At 38.0% G+C, this 22,678-nt stretch overlaps 1 protein-coding gene across 1 annotated transcript in view; it reads left to right on the forward strand.

Moving 5' to 3' along the window:
* Positions 1-3,029: 3,029 nt before the first annotated feature.
* LOC112968036 (mucin-5AC-like) overlaps positions 3,030-22,678 on the forward strand; it is a gene marked incomplete at its 3' end in the record, with an annotated part of 28,718 nt that continues 9,069 nt past the window's right edge. Inside the window, exons 1-18 of the mRNA XM_026069844.1 lie at positions 3,030-3,249; positions 9,837-10,098; positions 11,135-11,249; positions 11,714-11,804; positions 12,218-12,330; positions 12,824-13,040; positions 13,394-13,519; positions 14,563-14,680; positions 15,567-15,705; positions 17,447-17,557; positions 17,969-18,038; positions 18,239-18,376; positions 18,460-18,624; positions 19,395-19,489; positions 20,535-20,661; positions 21,149-21,404; positions 21,941-21,990; positions 22,548-22,648. Coding sequence (XP_025925629.1) covers positions 3,030-3,249; positions 9,837-10,098; positions 11,135-11,249; positions 11,714-11,804; positions 12,218-12,330; positions 12,824-13,040; positions 13,394-13,519; positions 14,563-14,680; positions 15,567-15,705; positions 17,447-17,557; positions 17,969-18,038; positions 18,239-18,376; positions 18,460-18,624; positions 19,395-19,489; positions 20,535-20,661; positions 21,149-21,404; positions 21,941-21,990; positions 22,548-22,648 — 2,514 coding nt within the window. The remainder of the gene's footprint in view (positions 3,250-9,836; positions 10,099-11,134; positions 11,250-11,713; positions 11,805-12,217; positions 12,331-12,823; positions 13,041-13,393; positions 13,520-14,562; positions 14,681-15,566; positions 15,706-17,446; positions 17,558-17,968; positions 18,039-18,238; positions 18,377-18,459; positions 18,625-19,394; positions 19,490-20,534; positions 20,662-21,148; positions 21,405-21,940; positions 21,991-22,547; positions 22,649-22,678) is intronic.

Below are 22,678 nucleotides of genomic sequence, written 5' to 3' on the forward strand. Positions count from 1 at the left end.
CTCTGGTGGAAGAAGAACTGTATGTCTTTCACTCCTAATAGGACTTCTGACAGGACTCCCTTGTCCCTGCACAAATGCACCAAGAACTTCTGTGACCCAATATAACTCTACCATTTACAACCAATGGAAGAAGAGAGTCATTTGTTACTATGACCTTAACAAACCCTGCTCATGTTTTGTGATTTTTAAGGTTTGGAAAGTTCAGTTAAGATCACATAGGCAGGGAAGGAGATTCCAACATATCTCAAAATTTCAACATTCAAGCCCTAGCCAAATTATTGAAAACCTCAAGCATACTTTGTGCAGCATCCAGGCCTTTCCCAGGCTTGGAAGATGCAATAGTGTCTAAAATTATTGGCAGTCTCTTGTGTTTGGACACAACAGTTATTTGGACCCCTCACATATCCGAAGAACAGTTCCTGCACAGATATGTTGAAAAGATGGCGTAGGGCAAGACCCTCAGATAATGCTCACACCCACAGAAAAATGAAACTGCAGCCAACAAAGCAAGCCAAACAAGTCTGCAAATACACAGCTGTTCAGTATGGTTGCTTAAGATTCAGTGACAAATAGGAAACACTGGCTGTGACTCTCCTAACTGCCTATTACCAAAAGAAATTATTAGGGAGTAAAAAGGAAGGAGGAGCCGCTATGAGTGCAAAGGAACAGGCATTTCACAGGAGGTAGGAGGTCTGAAGAACAATCCCAAGGAAGTATGAAACCTTAGTGTTTTGGGAATGGGCTGTATAATTCTATGTATCAATACAAATTGATATACTTGCAATACAAGTATATATAGTGGTAATAATATAAATATATATTCATTTCTTATATAGTTTATTGTTTCTATTATTACAAATAATAATATATTACAAATAATGTGTTTTATCACAAAACAAGACTCGATCAGAATTCACTTGTTCAACAGAGAAAATTGTACAAACAATCTGAATTCTGGCATTTTCTGGCTTTGAGCTGTTGATTTTGCAAAAACATAGAGCAAGAAACAAGTTTTACGCTGCTTGCTATGGAACAGAATTTAGATGCTTTTTCACTGTATTGCGGGGGAGGAAGGCAGGCAGGAAAAATTAAGTGAAAGGAAGAATTAGGAGGAGAGCAGGTATGTCAAGAAGAAGAAGCTAAAGGATAGTGGGAGAAGAAGAAAAGAGGAAGGGAAGAATGCAGAAGAGTATGGGGTGCAGCTAGACCTAAAGTGGAGAAACATTGATGGATGCAGCTGGCAAAAGCAGCCAGTCATTAGAAGGGCTATTCTGTATGCAAGAATCCTGGGAATGACAACTTGAAATTTGGCACTGGACTTGCGGAGAAGGTGCAAAGGAAGGCATGGGCTAAAACAATGCTGTTCAACCTCAGATTGTTTTATTAGGTGTAAAAAACACCTTATACCAGTTTGTAGAGCACTTAGGCACAAGTGCAGGGTTACACTGGGAACTTGTAGTAATCTCACGTTATTGTGCTAATGCTAATACTATTGTCCTCTTGACCCAGTTAACACCAGTCATGACATTTCAAATCTTTCCCAGGAAAAGAAATTTGGTCATTATAAGAGCATGGGTATATTTGACATGCTACACTTGAAAAATGTTGTCTCTTTACTAACCTTCAGTAGGTGGAATTCTCTAATATAGGACTCTATGATATTCTGTGACTAAATATCTTCCTAAATGAAAACTGTCAAACAAAATAAGAAATATTTTCATCATTATATTTCGCTTCCTAGTTATGTTGGGTAAACTAGCACCTTATGTTGCAGCTAGACAGCTCCCAATGCCTGATTATTTGGATAAGCTTTGCTTGGGTTCTTCTAAATGACACTTCATGAAAATAGACAGCTTGCATTCCTTCAATAGATCCTAATCATACTACAAACTATCTGCATGACAACAGAGCATAGAGGCTGCAATTGAGATCAGAGCATTGTGTGTTTGGGCCTCTACAATACACGCGCTAAAAGACAGCCACTGTTCTGAAAAGACTGCAATCTAATACAAAAGAACTATTCATGTGAGTGAAATAGGGTTTGAAATCCTAGTCACTTAAGTGATTTGATTTTCAATCCAATGAGTTTTATCTAATCATTTGGAAGCAAAGGAATGGATCAATGGCATTATGCTTGACTAAGATCTAGCAAAGGACATAAAAGAGTTGTATTCCTAATTTAGTTTTTAACTACAGTTATACTATAGATACATTATATCGTACTATAAAATATTTACTACAACTGGCAGAAATGCAGTTCAGCATCACTTAATTAAGAGAATAACACTTGAAAAGTTAATAAACAACTTTTGACTAGAAACTGATCAGTCACCTCACTTTTTGGAAATTTTCAGAGGATAAAAAGCTTGGGTTTGAATCCTCAGATCAAAAATCAGGGACAATCAGAATGCTGCTTCTGCTGAACTCCAAGACTAATGTCCCATCACTAATTCTGGAGCTAGTGCTCACCATCAGAGCAGTGAAAATGGCCAGCCAGAGATTAATGCAGCAGGGAGATCTCTGTTAACTTGCATGCAAGGGTTGGCACTGAGGAAGTGCAAGAGTTCCCATCAACTACAAATGTTTTTATACTTCCCTCTAAAATGAAGCTATTCCAATTTTAACAACTTCAGCCTTCACAGGCTCTTTCTTCAAAGGCAAAGAAATTAATTAAATAAAAACTCTTCTCTTTTTCCAGTCTGACAAAATTTTTATAGAAACACGCTGTCTCCTTTTTGCCAACTCATTGGACATAGTCTCTCATAGTACCSTTACAGACAAACTGGTGACATTTGGACTGGATAAGGGGACAATAAGGTTGGTGGAAATGTGGCTCAATGGTCGGGCTCAAAGGGTTGTGATCAATGATACAAATCTAACAGGTGGCTGGTTATCAGTGGCATCCCTCCAGAATTGACTGGGGCCAATACTGTTAAATAACTTTATTAATGCCTTGGACAACAGGATGGAGTACTCTAACAACTACAGTAACTAACAAAGACAACAACAAATTGGGGGGAACAGTGGAAATGCAGGATGGCAGTGCTGTTATTCAGAGAGACCTTGACAAGCTGGATAAACAAGCTGACAAGACCCTCACAAAGTTCAGCAATGGCAAATGCGAAGTCCTRCACATGGGACCCAACAATCCCATGCAAGAGTATAGGCTGGGGGCTAACCAGCTGGAAAACAGCTTTTCAAGAAAAGACCTGGAGGTCCTCATGAACAGGCTGACCATAAATCAGCAGTGTGAGAACAACATGATCCATGACACAGAAGAGATTTGGGACTTTAAACCAAAAACTCAGATATAGGCAATGACTTTTGATGCTGCCTTAATGCTCAGCCAAAGGAGRTAAATTTAAGTGTAAACCAGCTTAGGTTTCAGCCTAATTTGTGAAGATTATATAATAGGAATCATCAGTAGTGATCAAACTGTGATCACTAAGAGGTCATTGTACTTCCCTGAACATACAGGAAATGTTAACCTGTGTATCTGAAACCACAGCATAGCAACTGTTGATATGAGTTGATTTTTCAGTGGTAAGCAATGTAATGATTCATAAAATATTCTTTTCCTCTCACTAGTTTATGTTTCTCCATTAGAACCGATAAACAGATTTACATGTATTACCCAGCTGTCTTTACCTTATTATTTTATCATGACTATAATTACTAACCAGTTACATCTCTTACAATTTCTCTTTCATAACTCTTTGTCCTGGTATTTTGATAATAACTATTAGAGGTGATAACACCTTAATTTTTCACTGTATGTATTTCTGTATATACAATTATCTTGTAGCCATCTTCTTCTCCTCATTTAAATAATAAGATAAATTCTACATTAAATTATACTTCAGTGAAGTTACCAGAGGTATAACTCATGACCAAATTGATCAATTCTTTTCCTCAACACTTTCAACTTTATTTATTTGTATCACATTTATGTAAATACTAATAGCCAGTTGCACTTTTAAAATGATCAGAGAAGACAATGTCTTTTCTACTGCTTTGAAAAAAAAAAAGCACCTTTTACTTATCTTTTCTAAGTATTGAAACTATTTCCTCAAATATAACTACCCCAACAGCAAGAATGTCTATAATTTTTTGGAAAAATCATAGAAAATAGGGTTGGAAGGAATCTAAACGGCCATTTAGTCCATTCCCTGCCCCAGGGCACTATCAACTACACTTGCACCATTCTCAGGCAGGTGTTTGTCTAACCTGTTCTTAAAAACCACCCGTGATGGAAATTCCACAGTCCTCTCAGGTAATCTATATGAGTGCTTCACCATACCTGCAAAAAGAACATTTCTTCCCAATGTCTCACCTGAACTTCATTCCCGGTATTAAGCCTAATTACATCTTGTCTTGTTCCCAGTAAATATGGAGGACAGTTTAGTTCCTTCTTCTTTGCAGGAACTGTTCAATCCCATGTATTATTATGGGATTAGCCCTACTGAAAGACTGAGTTTCTCTACACTACAACGTAAAATTCTATAAATAAAGGTCAATTCACTGAAGTAGTATATCTGTAATATATCTGTAAATAAATATATTAACATATTCACAAAACATTGTTCACATAAGAGGAACTGTTACCATAAGAGGAACAGAGAAAAATGCCAAGTCATTCATTGCAAGCTCCCCCTTGGAAGTCATTCAGAAGTCCCTTAAATTCTATTTATCTCAGAATATATAAATGAAGTAAGATTGAGCAAAAATTTTTCCCTGGCTGCTGCTCATTTCTCAATGTTTCATCAAGTCTTGTAGAAAGAAGACTCCTCCTAGAGTGCAAATATCTTGGAGAAGTCAGAGCATCCTCTATTTACCTGTGCACCTGCGAAGGAAAACRAAAACGTCTGAAGCCCCACCTTTCAAGAACCTTGTGAAACAACCTGGGAACTGAGCCAAAATCTACTCTCTCACTATATAAGACTTGAGAGCAGACAGGTATTTTCTCAGAGGCAGGTTGTTCGGTAGTTCCTACCGAACTTCCCAGAGATGGGCACAGGTGGTGGGACACGAATACCACTATGGATATCAATACTAGCACTTGCCTTCACACAGATCAAAGGTAGGAGGACTAACTTGCTTTGCATTTTTACTGTTCTAAAGAATTTATAACCTGTTCGGAGTTTGAAACAATTTTCTTGGCTTTGTGAAGCTAAAGAACATTTTATCTTTATACCAGATTTTTTTTTTCTGTTACAAATAATTTCCTTCCTAAGAAGAGAAAATTAAATGTCTTCAAAGTTCATATTTTAGTCCAGGTTCTTACCTCATTTTCTCTAGATGAAATCTGGAATAGCTCCACTGAATTTAATGGAGCTAACTCATATTTCTACCAAAGTACCTTGGATTGTCATTTAGCCTTTGATGTCCACTTCATACGGTAGAGCATTTGAAAATGCACAGACCAAAAGTGTAAAACTGGCTTTAGAAAGGAACAAATTAGTGGAGTGCTTCTGCATTATTAAAGATTTGGGTTGTTCTATCAGCTGATGCTACAGTATTGAAAAAAGGGACTGATTTTGCTTTAAAAATGTTGGACACCAAATTTAAGATGTTCATCTGTTGTTGCACACAAGATCGTATAAAAGTTTAGGGCACAGGGTTGTTTTTTTGAAGAAGTGAAAACAACTGGATTTCTGTGAAACTGGGATTCATAGTGCCTTAAATATTTGGGATTCATGGTGCCTTAATTATTCTACAAAGGCACTTAATACTTACAACGGTGGAAACTTTTTTTTATTAATACTCCACCTCCACTTCCCCTGAAGTTTAACGTAATAACACTAGTTTTGAGTGCATTTTGATCTCAGACACAGATCCTAGTTCTACTTCTTTCTACTTCCAAGGAATTCCACACTAACTTACATTAAAAAGTAGTTCCTTTAAAGAATAGCCCATTGAGAGGCTAACCGTAACATTATCATGCTCTGCAAAGGAAATGGGAATCTGGGATGCGTGTGGTATGAGGCAGAGCRTTGGTACCAGACAGTGCATGGGAAGACAAGCAAAAAGCTCTCTGGGGCTAGGGAGTTAAGGGAGAGAGCCCAGGAGCACGGACTGGTTTCGCCTATCTAAAAGCAGCACAATGTGCCCTTCCAACACTACCTGGAGACACCCAACTGGTGCAACAGGGAAGGCATTATGGATCTCAGCACAGCTCCAATTTCAGCGTTAGCCCCTCTAGCGGTGTTATTCATGGATTGCCCTGTTGTGGGACACAGCAGAGCTCCTGCCTGCCTTTTTTGTTCTCCCCGGCCGGCATACCTTGCCCTGCAGTCTGCCCTCTGCCTGATCAGCTCTTGTGCGGTAAGGGCATCGGAAGCCGCTCCAGGCCCTTCAAATTTCCTGTAACTTCCTATTTTGAAGCTGCCGTGGAATGGAATACAAGCAAAAAATTTTGCTTTGCGGCAAAATCAACAATAGCAAACATATCTATTGGAAAGGCCTAATTCCTTCTGTGTGGCTTGTGGGTTTATTTTTCTTCTGCCACTTATTACAAAAAGTGCTTGAAATTGTAAAATACAGAGTAACTTTGGCTTTTAGTGAGGACAGAGATCACCCCTCTAGCTCTAAAAGGGATTCTTCCAGTAGAAAAGGGACCTATTTTTAAAGCTCTCTAGATAGCCAAAGGGTTTTACTAGTGATTAAAGCACATAATGATCATAAAAACAGAGAGTAAAATGAAGTCCTCTATCTGAAAAGTTCGTAAGGGCATCCAGGGGTACTGTGAGAATAACAGAATAAGGATCAGCCCAAATTCTCACCTATATGTTTTCGATGGCTTCAGTATAATTATTTATTAGTCTAAAGAAAAAAATAGCTCAGGGAGCGATATACAGCTATCCTAGCTGCATGTAGCACAGATCTTGATGTAAATCTGATCTCCTGTACGTCAGGGTAGATTTACTGATTTTTGAAACTCTTGTTACATGTTTAAGCAGATACAACTGAAAAATGATGAATGTACTACTGCAAATTAAATAATATTTTCCTCCTCCACTCTTCTTGACTCAGTTCAAGCCCAGGACAGTGGACAAAACTATGCTTCTCTGTCTATCCAGCAGGGACAAGACTGTAAGTATTTTTATGCTGATTTACCTCTAATATTTTGTCCAAAAATTAAATTGATAGATAAGAAGATTACTAGAATGGGCCTAGAAGGGCTAGAACATGGTGTGCCCTAAAAAAAGAGAGAGAGAAAGAGAGCAAGAGAAAGAGAGAGACAGAGAGAGAGATAAATCCAAGTTCCAGCAGATCTCTGACTGCTTCAGACTGGAGAAGTTCCTCTGAAATCTGGTGCAATGGATTTGGTCTCCTGATGTGATACAGTTATCTAATCTTTAGTTTCGTGAAAGGTACATACCATCTATCTGAAAGTGTATTTTCAGAGGGGGTGTGTGCATACATACATATCACAAATGTACTTGATAGTAGGTAATAAAAGATACATTTTTTATGCTGTGTCAAGATGTCACTCACAAGAGAGAATAAGAAAACTGTAACTACCTTAAACATTAGAATGATTAAGTGCTACAAGATCATATATATAAAAAATAGCATTATGACACATACTGGAACATAGTAACTGTACACAGCAAAATAAGGGGGAAGGATACAACAAGAACTGGTATAACACTGATTACAGGCCAAAACCAGTGTTGCATAAAAATTCTGACATATTTTCCTAGTTCTTATTATAAATACATTATAATACTATTTACCATATCAGAATGAAATTTAACCATTCAGCCTGCTGCAATCTGCAGTTTGTGAGGCCAATACCTGGCAATTAAAATAGTGATAAACCCAAACTGAAAGTATAGCACAAATTGTGTAATAATAGTGAGTTCAGTTAATCATTGCAACAGATTGTCAAGGAAGGTAGTACATGTGCTTTCCCTTAAAATCCTTATATGAAGACTAAATTAGATTGTCTTTCTAAAACACGTATCTGTCTTAGCCATCCTTTCTGGTCTAAATGGAAAAATCAATGGCTGATATTGCAATCTACAGTATGGAAGTCATCAGACTCTATGATTATAATACATTCAAGGGAAAAAATGCAGCAAGTTCTCAAACTCTCATGTTGAGAAAATACAGTGTAGGTTCCCTAAGTGTCATATCCCTTTCATAGCTGGAACCAAAGAGAAAACAATAGATTTGAACATGGAAAATTTAGGGCTGGATCCTGCAATAGAAGTCCTTCCAGGAAAAAGCACATGATTAAAGTTTTACAGAATTTAAAGTGCCTTTTTTTTTTAATCTGCTTGCATTTGGTGTGTAAAAGTGTGTGTTTCCTTCAGCACAGAGAAAGATATGAGGTTCAGAAAAAATTAGCTGGTGTTTCTCACCTTACGGCTAAGACTCTTCAGCAGTTTTGAGCTTCTAAGTGTACTGAGAGGCAAAGGTCCAAATATAGCCATTACCGCTGCTTTTTCTGCATTGCTGTTACAACATTGAACTCTCGGGATCAGATTGTTGCGTTTGAGCTCAAATCAGCAGGGCCAGCATCAGATGGGACTCTTGAACAAATACTGGAAGAAAGAACTACAGCCATGCAGAATGGTCTTTGGGATTTGGCTGTTAGTGAAACACACAGGAAGACAGGACACAAAGCACTGTGCTAAACCATCAATAAAATCTCACGGAAACTCCACCTAGGGTGTAACTAGTAGTAGGAAATGTTAATTGTTAAAAGAGACTAGGCAATTTCTGTTGTTTTTTAACACTTCAAAAGACCTCTTTTTCCTCCTTAGATTTTAGAACAGCCGGTACCAAATCAAGAGGACTGACAATCATTTCAGCTCTTCAAAACATATTGGCAGTAAAGTGTAAGTTAAAGAAATTTCATGGCTCAGATATCTGTGTTCCTGTGGATCATAGAGCCCAGAGTGACTGAACAGATCAATAAATTGTGTAAGATCCTTTAGCCTTATAAAATAAAAAATGAACAAGAGAAGCAGTCAGTTCATTAGGTAATAAGGACAATCTAAATGTGGCTCAAAGCCCAGCTTGTATTTTGTTAATACGATACAGCCATAAAAAGGACAAATATAATACTGGGATATATCATGTATGCTATTTCCAGTAAAAGAGGGAAATTTTAACATGTTCAAAACATTGGTGTGACACCTCATGTAGGATATAGGGTACAATTCTGATTACCRTTGTTCAGGCAGGGTGAGTGGAAATCTGAAAGAGAGGCAGAGAGGAACTGTGAGGATGATCAGGGAGATAGGAGCCTGCTTCAGTAAAATGGAGGCTGAGAAGAGATAAACACTTTCTATAAAAGAGGGGGAAGACCAGGAGGTGGAACTCCTTCAGGGTAAAGGGTAGTACGGGCACAAGCACAGGCAGGCATACACTAGTCAGGAATATGTTTCCGAAAAAATTGGCAAAAAGTCTTCCAGCCATTAGGAGAGCGGGGTTATGAGTGGCCTTCCCCAGAAGGAGTACTAGCTAGTTTTAAACTAACTTTAAACTTAACTGTGAAGGTGAAACGTCAAACTTCATACGTTTAGAAAAGGGTTTATAGAATATAGCTGTCAGCAAAACCGGAATAGTGGACTGACTTAGAGACCCAGGAGGTCTCTTCCAGTCTTATTCCCTATATCCTCATGCAAAAAGATGATGAAACGCAAAAGATAATTGAACTAAATACATAATAGCTAAAAAAAAAAAAAAAAGCTTTACAAGAAGGCAAACAAAAGATGGGGGCTTTTTGGCTGGTGAAAGAAATAAAAGGGGAGAAACCATTTAAACAGAGGGTAATCACTGCAAATTACAGAAAATTCTTACAGCTCATTTTGAATCCACAGCTGGCAACCTCTCTCACAATGGCCGTGTGTGCAGTACATGGGGTAACTTCCACTTCAAGACCTTTGACGGGGACATCTTTTACTTCCCTGGGGTCTGCAATTACGTCTTTGCATCCAACTGCAAGTCCTCCTATGAGGACTTCAACATCCAGATAAGGCGTACAATGGTGGAAAATGCTACCATGATCACCCACATCATCATGAAACTGGAGGGAGCAGTGATTGAACTGACACGCAGCACTGTCCTGGTTGCTGGCAACCCGTACGTTCATACTTTCTACTATGCCCTGAAACTGCCATTGTTGCTCTTGCTCCCAGAGGGCTCTTTAAGGGAGCATCCCTTTCCCTCGTGTGATCTCAGAGTATTCCCAAGCAGCTGGAGGGCACAGGTCCTTCTTGAAGAGGCAACAGAAACAAGAAGGCCTGACAGTGAGCTAAGTGCCACCTCTGCGCATTATCCTTGTGTCTGTTTTGTGCAGATGAGCTATAACCCAGTTGCTGCCCCACTGCTACAATTTACAGATGTATAACCTGGATCCAGTGTTAGACTTTTATACCCCTTAAGTTTCTACTCTTCCATTGCTTTTACCAGAATAGGAGCCCTGAGAAGAATTTCTGATGGTTTTTGCCCTTTTGGTGAGGAGTGTGCTGTTAAGCAGTGACTGCAGCTTGTACCAATAAACCTGAACTAGCTTTAAATTAGTTATCTTGGAAACTTCCTATTTATGTAGCAATGGTAGCACTAACTTTGGCATGGCATGTGAAACCTCTCCAAAAACCTGGGTAAATATTTGGGCAGCTATCCCACAGTGATCTGTGTACTACAGCACCTACGTACAGCAAGGTAGTCTAAAGGTTATCTTGGCTACACCTTGTGAATGGCAGTCATGTCACGTAAAGCCTAAGGAGTCTATCTCTTTATTATAAAGGGCTTTAAGGAGTAAATAGCAATATCCTGAAGCATATTGCCTGCAAAACAGAACCTCCCGATGCTTTCTGAACAATATAACCTAAGACTCAGGCCAACATTTTACCTGCCAAAACACCATTAACAGAGATAGTGAAAAGGAACAGCTGTTGAAAACAAGGCTGATCCATTTGTGCACTGAGAAGCAATTCCACAGGAAACAGCCAAAATGCTACAAACTTGTGTTGTCCTTATTTAGTTACTGTTATTACTGATTTCTTTACTTATTCTTTTTGAAATGTCTCAAAGAGAATGAGAATGGATACCAGTGTGGATATTCAATGGCTGTTCTGCCCCTTCCCCCACTGAATTACTGTGATTTTTCCCCCAGGATTCAGCTGCCCTACAGTCATATGGGAATCTTGATAGAGAGAACTAACAGCTACTTGAAAGTTACTGCCAAGTTAGGACTGGTCTTTCTTTGGAATGAAGAAGATGCCCTCCTGGTAAGAAAACATCCAAAACATAGCACAAAACCTGCATCTTAAAAATACTCTATTTACATCTTTCTAATCTTAATCACTTAGGCAGGCTTTAACTAAATTCCAGTTTGTATCCATTTTTAGTGTATTGTGCTCTCCTCCCAATCCTCCTCTCTCCCAATTTTCTTTCCCCCCCACCCCAGCTCAGAATCCATATCCCCACAATTTTAAGGTCCTCACAACACAGTGAAGTACTTTTCAGATTCCAGACACAGCAATACTCTGATGATCACAGAGAGACTAAGACCAAGTTTTTCTTGGTAGTCAGTGACATTCATATTGGTGCCTGACTTGCTACCACGCCACATAGTCTGCCTGGCACACATATGTCAGACTTTGAGTACGTAAGTGATATTGGTATAGACTGCTCCTAAACATCAATGTTGACATTACTTTGAATCTAAACTCACTTTCCTCATTTCTTTTAGGTGGAACTAGATAAGAAATATGCCAATCAGACTTGCGGGCTTTGTGGGGACTTCAATGGAATGCCAATTAACAACGAATTTATTTCAGAGAGTAAGTAATAAAAAACATTATTAAATATTGGTGCTTTGTTTTTCTTTCTTTTAGCAGTATCCTGTGACATGGATTGAGAGTCGGATTAACTGCAAAGTAGTGATAATTTTGGCATGTATTTTCATGATGTCAGTTTTAATACTTATGTAATAGAGACAGGGATTTGAGATACATTAGGCTGTTTCCATAACCGTTAGATATTTTAAAACTTGTCACATATAATATTCTACTTTTTGCAATATTTAGGCTCCAGTCACTTACCTTCTTCATCTCCCTTTGCTATTCACATTATAGTGATATTATCTGGTAATCACTATTGATGTCGTAACTGGTAGTGTCACAAAAAGAATGTCTCCATGCAAAAGCCAGTAAACCAGTAGATAGTATTCTAATATTTTCACTGCTTTTTACAGATACAAAACTGACACCCCTGCAGTTTGGGAACAGGCAGAAGATGGATGGACCCACAGAACAGTGCGATGACCCTATTCCTCCTGCTGTTCTGGGGAATTGCACAGCTGAATTTGTAAGAATTTCTTTTTCAGAGCTTGTTTTTTTTTCAATGTAACATACATACTCTCTTTCTTTCAGTTTGGAAAAAAGTAGTTAAGACTGGAAAAAATACAGCATGAACATGCCCCCAGCTGTGGGTCTGGAAACAAAATGTTTCCAAATTTAATTTTTAACTCTTTGCCAAAGTGAATGCTAAAAATTTACATGAGTTAAGGGGAGAGGGGGCATTTTCATGAAAGAGAAATTCACTAAGTAGTTTCATATTTGCAGAAACCGTATAATGCTTAGAAAGTCACCTGAGCTGAAAGTAGCTGAAAACAGGGAAATTCATCAAGGGAGTTTCACATATACTTGCCCTCTTGTTATATTTTTCCCTATATATCTGCTCATGGTTGGACAGGATTCTGAACCAGATGGACATTTGGTCTGCTCTGGTACATTCCTTAAATAAAATAGTTTCATTTTTTCTAAACACTTTGTTTTATCTTCTCTATTTTCCCTCCTAGGGTTCTATCTGTCAAACAGTATTAACCAGTGAAGCATTCAGAAGCTGTAATGTACTTGTGGATGTTCAGGACTACATTGAAACTTGCATACAAGACCTATGCCACTGTGATAACTCTATGGCTGATTTCTGTATGTGCAACACCTTTGCTGAATACTCCCGGCAGTGCGCTCATGCAGGTGGACAGCCTCTGAACTGGAGGACCTCTGAACTGTGTCGTAAGTACCTCTGGAAGAGGCTTTCACCTATGCTCATTACCCACACACAATAAACTCCAATTATGTGAAATTTATCCTGAAGTAGACAGCCATTTAAAGGCCCATGTAAATTCATGAAATCAGTTTTATCCTGAGCATACTCAAGACTTTTGGGGTGTGAGGGTTTAGAGGATTTTGCTTTGCCAAGGGGCTTCAATATATAGCTGGAGCTCTAACATGTTGCAGATATTAATGTCTTCACTTGGATCAGGATTCCCCATTACATCTCAGGGGAAAGCGTCCTAGATTGTAAAGACTGTTTTCTCAACATTTCAAAGGAAAAGTCAGCATTATACTATTCTTTCTACTTTCAGCCAAATCATGTCCTTTCAACATGCAATACCAGGAATGTGGCTCCCCCTGTTCTGACACCTGCACCAACCCTGAACGATCTGCACTTTGTGAAGATCACTGTATGGATGGCTGCGTCTGTCCTCCAGGCAAGCTTACTTCCTATGCTTTTCTCATGTCAAAATTGCTAGAACACTTACTGGTACACATTTAGCAGCTTTCCTACTCTCTATCATTCACATCACAGTCACAGTAACAGCCATGTTCTTTCCTCGATATACATGCATAATTTTTACACAGGTTACTAAAAAATCCTTTCAAATAACAAACATGTACCTAGGACATGCACATAATGTCTGAAATGGGTATAAGATACTTCAGTACTAACAATATGGGGAAGCTTTCTATTCTCAACATCCACCATCAGTTTACGGAAAGTGCATAACGTGATCACATTCTGCCCACAATGGTAATTTCTGGTGTTAGCAAAGCTGGGCCTGGTTCCCCAAAGTACAACATATTTCCTGTTCAGTGCAGTATGTCACTTCCTCTCTCTAAACAAGGAGCTGAGAGACCCCTAGGTAGTTTATAAAATTTGGCACTTCAGAGAATTACACATGAAAACCGAATGTCAGGATGTGATGAATAATACAAGTGTGTTGTCTTCAGACATGCTTAGTTCTGGTGCTGCCAACTGCTCATGAGTGACTGTGCTATATGATATTCTCCTATTGCTGATCTTCTGCCCATCCTCCATGAGGTCTCACAGAATTAGTCCTCACTTTTTTGTATACTATCATTGTCTTCTTTTAGGTAATACTTTGCCTTTGGGTGTAAAAATATTAATACTACGAATACGTTCCCAGGCAGCCTTATAAATGGTTAATCTATTCCATTTTGCTATCCTGTCATCTAGTAATTCTAATCCTAATTCCAATCTAATGAAGGCCATAATAGAAGGGTCTTCCCTACTGATCCCCTGTGATCACTTTAAGATTTTAGCTGGCCTTCGACTGAATATAGCCCCTTCAAGCTCTGCACAGCTGACATGCCATTATTTCAAGATGCTTATTCTTCATTTTCCTTGTAATACAGAAGAAATGCAGCATACTTTCAGCATCTCCCAGATGTGTACACCAAAGCAGGTTCTGCTGTGCACATCAGAATGAGTAACACTGTTTTTTTTCTCTAGGAATGGTATTTGATGACATTAACGGTGCTGGCTGTATTCCCCGTAAAGAATGCCACTGTACCTATGAAGGTGAAATTTATGCTCCTGGTGCCTCCTTCTCGTCCAAGTGCAGATCATGGTAACATACTCCCTTTCTCATACTTCTTCTTTAGATGCATTACCTGAACATTTTGAAGACAGGGAAAAATTACCAATTACTCCTTGAAAAGAAATTAGGAACTACCTGTCAACTGAAGTTCTTTGATTAAACATTTTTTAAAAGATACTTAAATCCTTTTTTCTCTTCATGCATGAAAGCAAAAATTGAGCTTAGATATGGGCACTCCCATTTCAAGACCAATCACCTGGTCTTGGAGGTGGAGGCTGGAGGCTTAAATCAGCATTTAAAAATGTAAATTGCTGTGTCATGTGCTTAAATGCCTTTGCAACACTACCGTGTAATACTAGGATGATCATGTAAATACTACTGGGGGCAAGACATTTAGGGACATGTTGCATTACATGGATTGGGAGATCATGTTTGAGAGACATTTGACAGACATGGTGTATATTTTTCAGTTTCATTATAGTTACTGAAGTATTACTCTGTAAGTGTATGCAAGTCCATCTATCTATCTATCTGTGAATACCAGAACCCCAGACATGCATGTTACTTTCCAAGCAATACTTAACACATTTGAAGCTTGAGTCATGCTAAGGGAGATGAGGGCCCATCCTTCATATGCAACAGAATGGATGCTAGGTTCACTAGGACTGAATTCTGTCCAAGGAAGGACTGCCAATTGATGGCATTATATAAAAAAATTATCACTGATATAAATGTCCCTTTCTGTACTTATTCTGAGATTTCAGAGCAATGTTGATTATTTGTAAGCATTCGTGTCTCCAAAAGACAATATGATCAATACTTCAAGAGGAAAATGAAGGCATCAGCTGCCCTTATCGTCTCTTACGTCTTTTATACTTGCATGACCCAAGCTTACTGAATGCCTTCATCATTTTAGTACCTGTGCTGGAGGTGAGTGGACTTGTGTCACCCAGTCATGTCCAGGAACTTGCAGTATTGAAGGAGGTTCCCACATTTCAACATTTGATGAGAAGCATTATTCCTTCTTCGGAGACTGTAGCTATGTCCTGACCAAGGTAAAAATGAGTCACATTCCTTGCTAAAGCAGTATGCTAAAGAAAAATGCTTTCATTAAATATAATGTTGTCTAATTAAAACTACTAATAATGGCATTAACTTTCTGTAACTTAGAGCTTCAATATGGAACCTTAAATGGATTTCAGTAGGCTTTCTGTGAGGGTTGTAGTAAATGAATATACCATTCTATTTTTATGTATTTTGGCCATCATTTAAGAATTGCACTGCATTTTTAGGTTCTGTGAAATAATCTCTATGCTTCCCATTCACTTTTTAAATGAAATATTGCCTATCTATTGTTTTGTAACTATTTCTTTCTGAGTAACTTTCTTATTGCCTCCACTGGAACTATTCTTTTTGTCACAGTTAATATAGTTCAGGGCCATATTTGATTAACAGTATTTACATTGGAATTATTATATAGAATTCACAGGAGATAAGTTATTTCATATATGATGATCAGCCTTCCAAATAGTCTTTCCCGGTAAATGTATAAAACTCTAGAATCTAAAGCAAAAAGCTAAGACGTCATACAAGTATTCTAAAACCTGTATCAGAAATAAATAATTTACAAAAACACCCAGAATATACTGGACTTTTTAGATTAGTAGAGACTGAATCCTGAGCAGGTATGTCTAAATAAGTGACTATAGATTTGCAAATTTCAGAATCCTAAGTATATTTATTGTTGATTTGCATAGGGTGAGTGATGTAAACTATTTTCATAAACCCTTATTAAATAAAAACTGCTCTCAAAAAAATCAAACTGAATGTTGCCAGACAAGAGAACCACCAACTCTTAGAAATGAGCTTAGAATGAGGTAATTTAGACATAAAAGAGGCTAAATCAATGCAAGTCCTCCATAAGAATCAAAAGCATAGGGCTAGATCCACAATGGGAACATAGATCAAACTTACATGCTAAACTCTCCTTTGGGCACCAACGCCTAAAATTAGTCTCAGAAGCTCAGGAAGTACAAAAACACCTAAACCTGAACACAAAGGTCCTAAAAATCTACAAATTTAACAGTGAATTACCATATAGATATAATTCTGCATCTCAGCTTTCCTCAATTTAGTCTTGACAATACCAAGAAAGTCCTAAGATATGTTCAGATTTACAGTGTTCTGCATGTTTCCCTGTAATGTCTCTGCCCATTAGGTACACAGAACACACCCTCTGAAAAATCAGACTCAAGAGAAAATCTGCATTCCTCCTTTATTCAGTAGCTTAGTGGGTAGTGATTTTAGTTCATTTTTTTCCTATGAGAGAATATTTAAATGGTTATCTCTCATATCCATTTAAAGAATATCCATTTAAGAATGTCCAGACCACGAGCTTTTTGGTACTCAAACTGTTCTGTGCAGAAAAGACTGGAAACCATTTCTCCTCTCTCTTAGGTAAATGCCATAACTGATGGGCAAGAAAGTCACGCTTGATCCGTCTTCTCTAGAGAATTAAAGTAGCATTACCTAAGCATTAGGAAGCTTTAACATTCGGTTGAATATGTCTAACTTGCCTTTCTGTCTCTATCCTTTAATGTCAGAAGTAATGGATAGATTCCACTGCTCAGCATGCGTGAATGCCAGCTTACTTTGGTGACTGCATACAGTTATATAAGGACATGTGAGCAGGAAGAAAAGAAATAAACAATATTTTAAAAGACTCACTTTACTAAGAATGCCATTTGAGTGTGATCCCCTTTAAGACACCGGGCATATTTTGTTTTCTTCTTCTAGCTCTGTGACAACAACGATTTCACCGTTCTGGGAGAAATCCACAAGTGTGGCCTGACTGACACTGAGACATGCCTCAAGGGTATAGCTGTCAGTATAAGTGGAGGACAAACTGTAAGTAGCAAATACAAGCACCTAACATTCTGCAGGGATGTTTTGAAAACTGAATAGACAAATAGGTTGCAAATGACACATCACAGATAAGAAAACTGCATTGATTTTTATTTTTATCATATTTGAACATTAATCAAAGAAAAAATAAGAATAAAGTATGTACATTGGAAGTCAAGATCTTTGTAGTTTCCTGTCATTTAGTTATCTTCACTTTTTCTTTTGTTTTAACAGTCCATGGGCCACTATAGTAAAGATTAAAGAAATAGTATAGGAATCAGAAAATCACCAAACCCCAAGCCCCTCCTCCACTTTTTTTCCTTTATCCTGAACTGTACTAGCTATAAAAACATTTGGAACGTGTTTTATCTTTCCTACACATGCTTACTAATCATCGCCTTTTCCTTTGAACAGAACATTGTGATCCAGCCTTCTGGCAGTGTATTTGTGAATACGATCTACACACAACTGCCATTCTCTGCAGGTAAGTTCCTTTTGGAAGACTTTTGTGATGGTTTTTGTCTTTGACTTTAAAAAGTTATTATGTTACTTCATCTAAAGCCAATTCTACCTTTGGTTACACTGCAGCAAGCCCAAAGAACTCAAACAGAATTTAATCTCTGATTCTTAAAGTAATAGAGTTTGTCTATATGAAATTATATCTGTTGTATTCTTCGTCCCTAGCAAATGTTACCATCTTCAGTCCATCATCTTTCTTCATCATTTTACAAACAACCTTTGGTCTTCAGCTAGAGATTCAGCTTGTGCCCATCATGCAACTTTTTATAAACTTAGACCCATCACATAAAGGACAGACCTGTGGTAAGTGACCTTATGGTAACAATTGCCTTCTCACTACTCTTGTTTCTGCTGGAGACTTTCACAGCCCTTCCACTTCCTTTTAGGTCTCTGTGGAAACTTCAATGATGTCCAGACAGATGACTTCAAAACAACCAGTGGTGTAATAGAGGGTACTTCAGCTGCCTATGGCAACACGTGGAAAACTCGGGCTGATTGTCCTGATGCCAAAATCACCTTTGAGAATCCCTGTTCCCTCAGCATAGAAAATGGTAAGCTCAGCATAGAGTAACCTCTCCTGTTGTCTTTTAAAATGGAAAGAGGAAATAAGCTGATCAACAAATAAGCATTTAAGCCGAAATAACAGTAGATCATTTTCACACACACTGTTTTCCTCAGAAGACACTAGAAGTGTTCAGTTAATAAATAATAACTCTTAGGTCTAGTATATGATTTGGAATCTTCAAAGATATTCGTTTGGTTTAAGAAAGCAAGTGTTGTTTTTGCCAATTTGCTTAAGGGGAGTTGGAACCATACAGCGTACAAGGGATCCATTCCTGGAAATCACTGAGTGTCATACAGAAAAGAAGCTGTGTATGGGCCCACTGAAGGTTGGACCCAGTGTAATCTTTCCACTGCCAAACTGTGAACCAGACTTATAACTGATCTGTTCATAGCTCTTAGGCTTCATTTCAACCAATGAAATAYTAACCTTCTGAGCATCCACAAGCCACCCTTCTGGCTTCTAGGTTGAGCTAGTGCATTTTTAATGCACAATGGGAATCTTCTTTTTCAAAATGCAGCTATGAGTGTTCAGTTTATTTCATGACAAGTACCATGAATTAACTGCATTCAGTTTATTAAAAGTTCATATTTCTGTCTAGAGGAAGCAGAAGATTGCTCTTGTTTCAGGAAATGTAGAGCTGAATTCTACTTTAAAATTAAGCTTCTGCAATTTCCCTGCATGAACTATAGTTACAATGAGAAAAGAATTTAGACAATGAAGCACAATAGAAATTCTTAACATGTTCTAAATTCACAGACCAGTATGCTCGGCACTGGTGTGGACTGCTCTCTGATACCACCGGACCTTTTGCTGAATGTCATTCAACAGTGAATCCAGAAGTTTACCAGAAGGTACTTGGCTCATAACTTGTTCCTGTTTAAAAGAATGAGACTCAGATTGCTGATACGAACGCCTGAGGGAATAACTTGCCAATTGGGAGGACCTGTTTGAAATAATGTATTCATGATAGTCCTTTTCTAGCCAACAGTTCATTTTTATCTATGCATCATAATACTTAGTCCTTTGCGAAGTTATCTTTCTTTCCATTCCCAGGTGGATAAATTTACAAGATACTCCTGCCGCCCATAATTTTAGGCACTAACCTAAATGTCTAAGCCAGGAGCTTGGACTCTCTATCAGGTTAAAGGACAGAAGCAGCCCCTCCTGAGAGACATAACAAAAGCTTTAGTCATGAGCTTATCTAGTACTTTGCTTAGTTGCTCTGAACTCCTCTCAGGATGCACCTACATTTGCATATATCCAAGGTCAAGACAAGAAATGCATGTAAAAAGCAGCAAAGAGATTTAGATCAGATGTGAACAAAAATGTTCCACGAGTTCAAGGTGGTGAAGCTCTGGAACAGACTGCCTGGGAACTTTATGAAGCCTCCTTATCATTGGAAATCTGTAAGAATATGTTCAACAAACATCTTCTGCAATGACAACGTTATAGTGACCTTGCCTGGCATAGCAACAGATTCAGATTAAGTATACTCTTGTTTTCTTCATTCCTCTGATGTAGAGAGTCCAACCTCCTATCTGAGGTGCTAAAAGTCATGTGGCATCAACAACCCTCTAATGTTCCACTGTGTATATATGCCACTGCGGTTACAAACTGAAAGTAACTGGAAAACATACCACCCCCTAAAAAGGTAAAAAACAACATCAAGAAGGAAAAATAAATTGGAATTGTGAGCCTCTAACTGCTATGCCTCCTTGCAAGGAATCTTTTCTGCAGGGGCTCCGGGCAATTTTTAAGTGAAAAACAGGCATATGTTTGCTTGCATATATGGATCGTGCTGCTTTTAGTGCTAACAAATTAGACAATCTAAAAAATATAAAGATACATTACTTTGAGATGACTATCTGGTGATCATATGTCATCCTGTGTCCCTAGAACTGTATGTTTGACACATGTAACTGTGAGAAAAGCGAGGACTGCATGTGTGCTGCTCTTTCGAGCTACGTCAGGGCCTGCGCTGCTAAAGGAATTCTCCTCACTGGATGGAGGAACAATGTCTGCAGTAAGTTCCACATTCCTTTGTCTCTTCAGAGTGATCATCCAGAAGGTCCCACAGACCATCTTTCAGGATATGCAGGATTCCCACACTAAATTGTGTTACGTTGTGTTTTAAATATAGCAATAGGAATAAAATAAGTAGAATGTCTCTCAATTTACTTTTACAATAAATATTTTTGTGGAAGAAGGAAAATAAGCATAAAGAAATACTATATATGTTAATATAATTTAACTTCTTTTCTTTGACCTAGAAAAAAACAATTGTATTTTTGGCACTTAAAAGTGTAGGGGTAAATTTTGCTCTAGAAGTACAAAAAATATTTAAGTTATACTATTGAGGACATCAGCAAAGCATGTGGCCATTTTTTTCAAATGTATGTACACATAGTGTCATTTTTATCGTATGCACTTTACCTCAAATATTGCATTTTTACCTACATTGATTATTAAATAGACTACAAATGTAACTCACCTTATTTTACTCTCTCAAGAAAAATATACCACCTCATGTCCCAAAACCTTGAAGTACACTTACAATGTTGATTCCTGTCAACCCACTTGCCGGTCTCTGAGTGAGCCTGATGTCACATGCAACATCGAGTTTGTCCCAGTTGATGGCTGCACCTGCATAAATGGAACTTACATGGATGAAAGTGGCAAATGTGTGTCTGCTTCTGGCTGTCCTTGTTACTACAAAGGAACCTCACTGCCTTCTGGGGAAGTTGTTCATGATAATGGTGTTGTATGGTAAGAAATTTGTAAACAAAAGACTGAGACGGTTATGGGTGATTGTGAAACCACGTATACCAGATGCAATCTATCCAATTCCAAAGAGTTTCTCTCCCTAATAATTTCAATGTGAAAAATCACAAATCCTTCAAAATTGTTAGTGCGATCTGTGTTTGTAAGACTGCATTTAGACTAGTGCAGTAATCCAACAAACCATACTTTTCTTATCCCTGACCTTAAAAGACTTCTTCCATAGGAGCAGATGTCACAAATTTGATAATCCCATTAAAATTAACAGCATGAGTGGAATCTGGAATGTTCTAAAGGACAATTTTTAATCAGGCAAATGGATTGAGCAAATGTCCTTATATAAAACATACTTGTATTTTGGACAGCTCTAACATAAAATACATGTAAATAGCACAAACAGTTCTGCTAAAAGATATGTTTTCTCTGTTTTACACGTGGTAATTTTTCAGTAGTTCAAATTCCTTAGGAAACAAACTGAAACCTAACAAGAGAAGCAAATATAATTCCCTTCTGTCTTCTTATAGCACTTGCATCCATGGAAAGCTGAACTGCATTGGAGAGAAACCAGAACCAGGTAACATACCACTTAAGATGTTCTTTAATTCTCCCTTTCCATCTTCCCACTTTTCAATTGGCTCTCTTTTGTTGTAATGATGCAAATTGTCCAAGTCTGAAATCAATCAAGAAAATGAACTGAAGACCTTTGTAACATAGAGGACATTTCTGAAACATAAAGAACCACTTGGTTAATTTTCAGATGGCAGAAACAAGTTATAACAGGGTTATCCAGGTGAAAAGAACATTTGGTCACTGCTTAAAATACAGAATATGAGGAGAAGAACTTTCACATTTTATGTAAAAGTACTGAAAGCCAGTCTTTGGTTTGGGGTTTTTTGCTGAAATGAAGACTTGCGTGAAGCTAACTAAACATTAATTTCCATGGCAATCCAAAAAAAGCATAAAAAAAGATGGGCATCACTACAAAACAACATTCAGTTTCTCTTTCTGGTCAAATGCATCCTAGTAAGGCACACCTCACAAAGGAGTCTAAGTGTTTTTCTGCATTAAGTAAACACAAAGGTATAAATACATGTTTGATCTCACATTTCTCGTGGCTTTTCTCTCTTCCAGTCTGTACACCTCCCATGTTCTATATTGATTGTGGCAACACCACTTCAGACATGATAGGAGCTGAGTGCCAGAAGAGCTGTCAGACTCTGGACATGGGATGCGTAAGTATAGGCTCTTTATACCCAGTTAAA

The sequence above is a fragment of the Apteryx rowi genome, unplaced genomic scaffold, assembly GCF_003343035.1.
Source record: "Apteryx rowi isolate R43461 unplaced genomic scaffold, aptRow1 scaffold_1062, whole genome shotgun sequence".
Taxonomy (NCBI): Eukaryota; Metazoa; Chordata; class Aves; order Apterygiformes; family Apterygidae; genus Apteryx; species Apteryx rowi.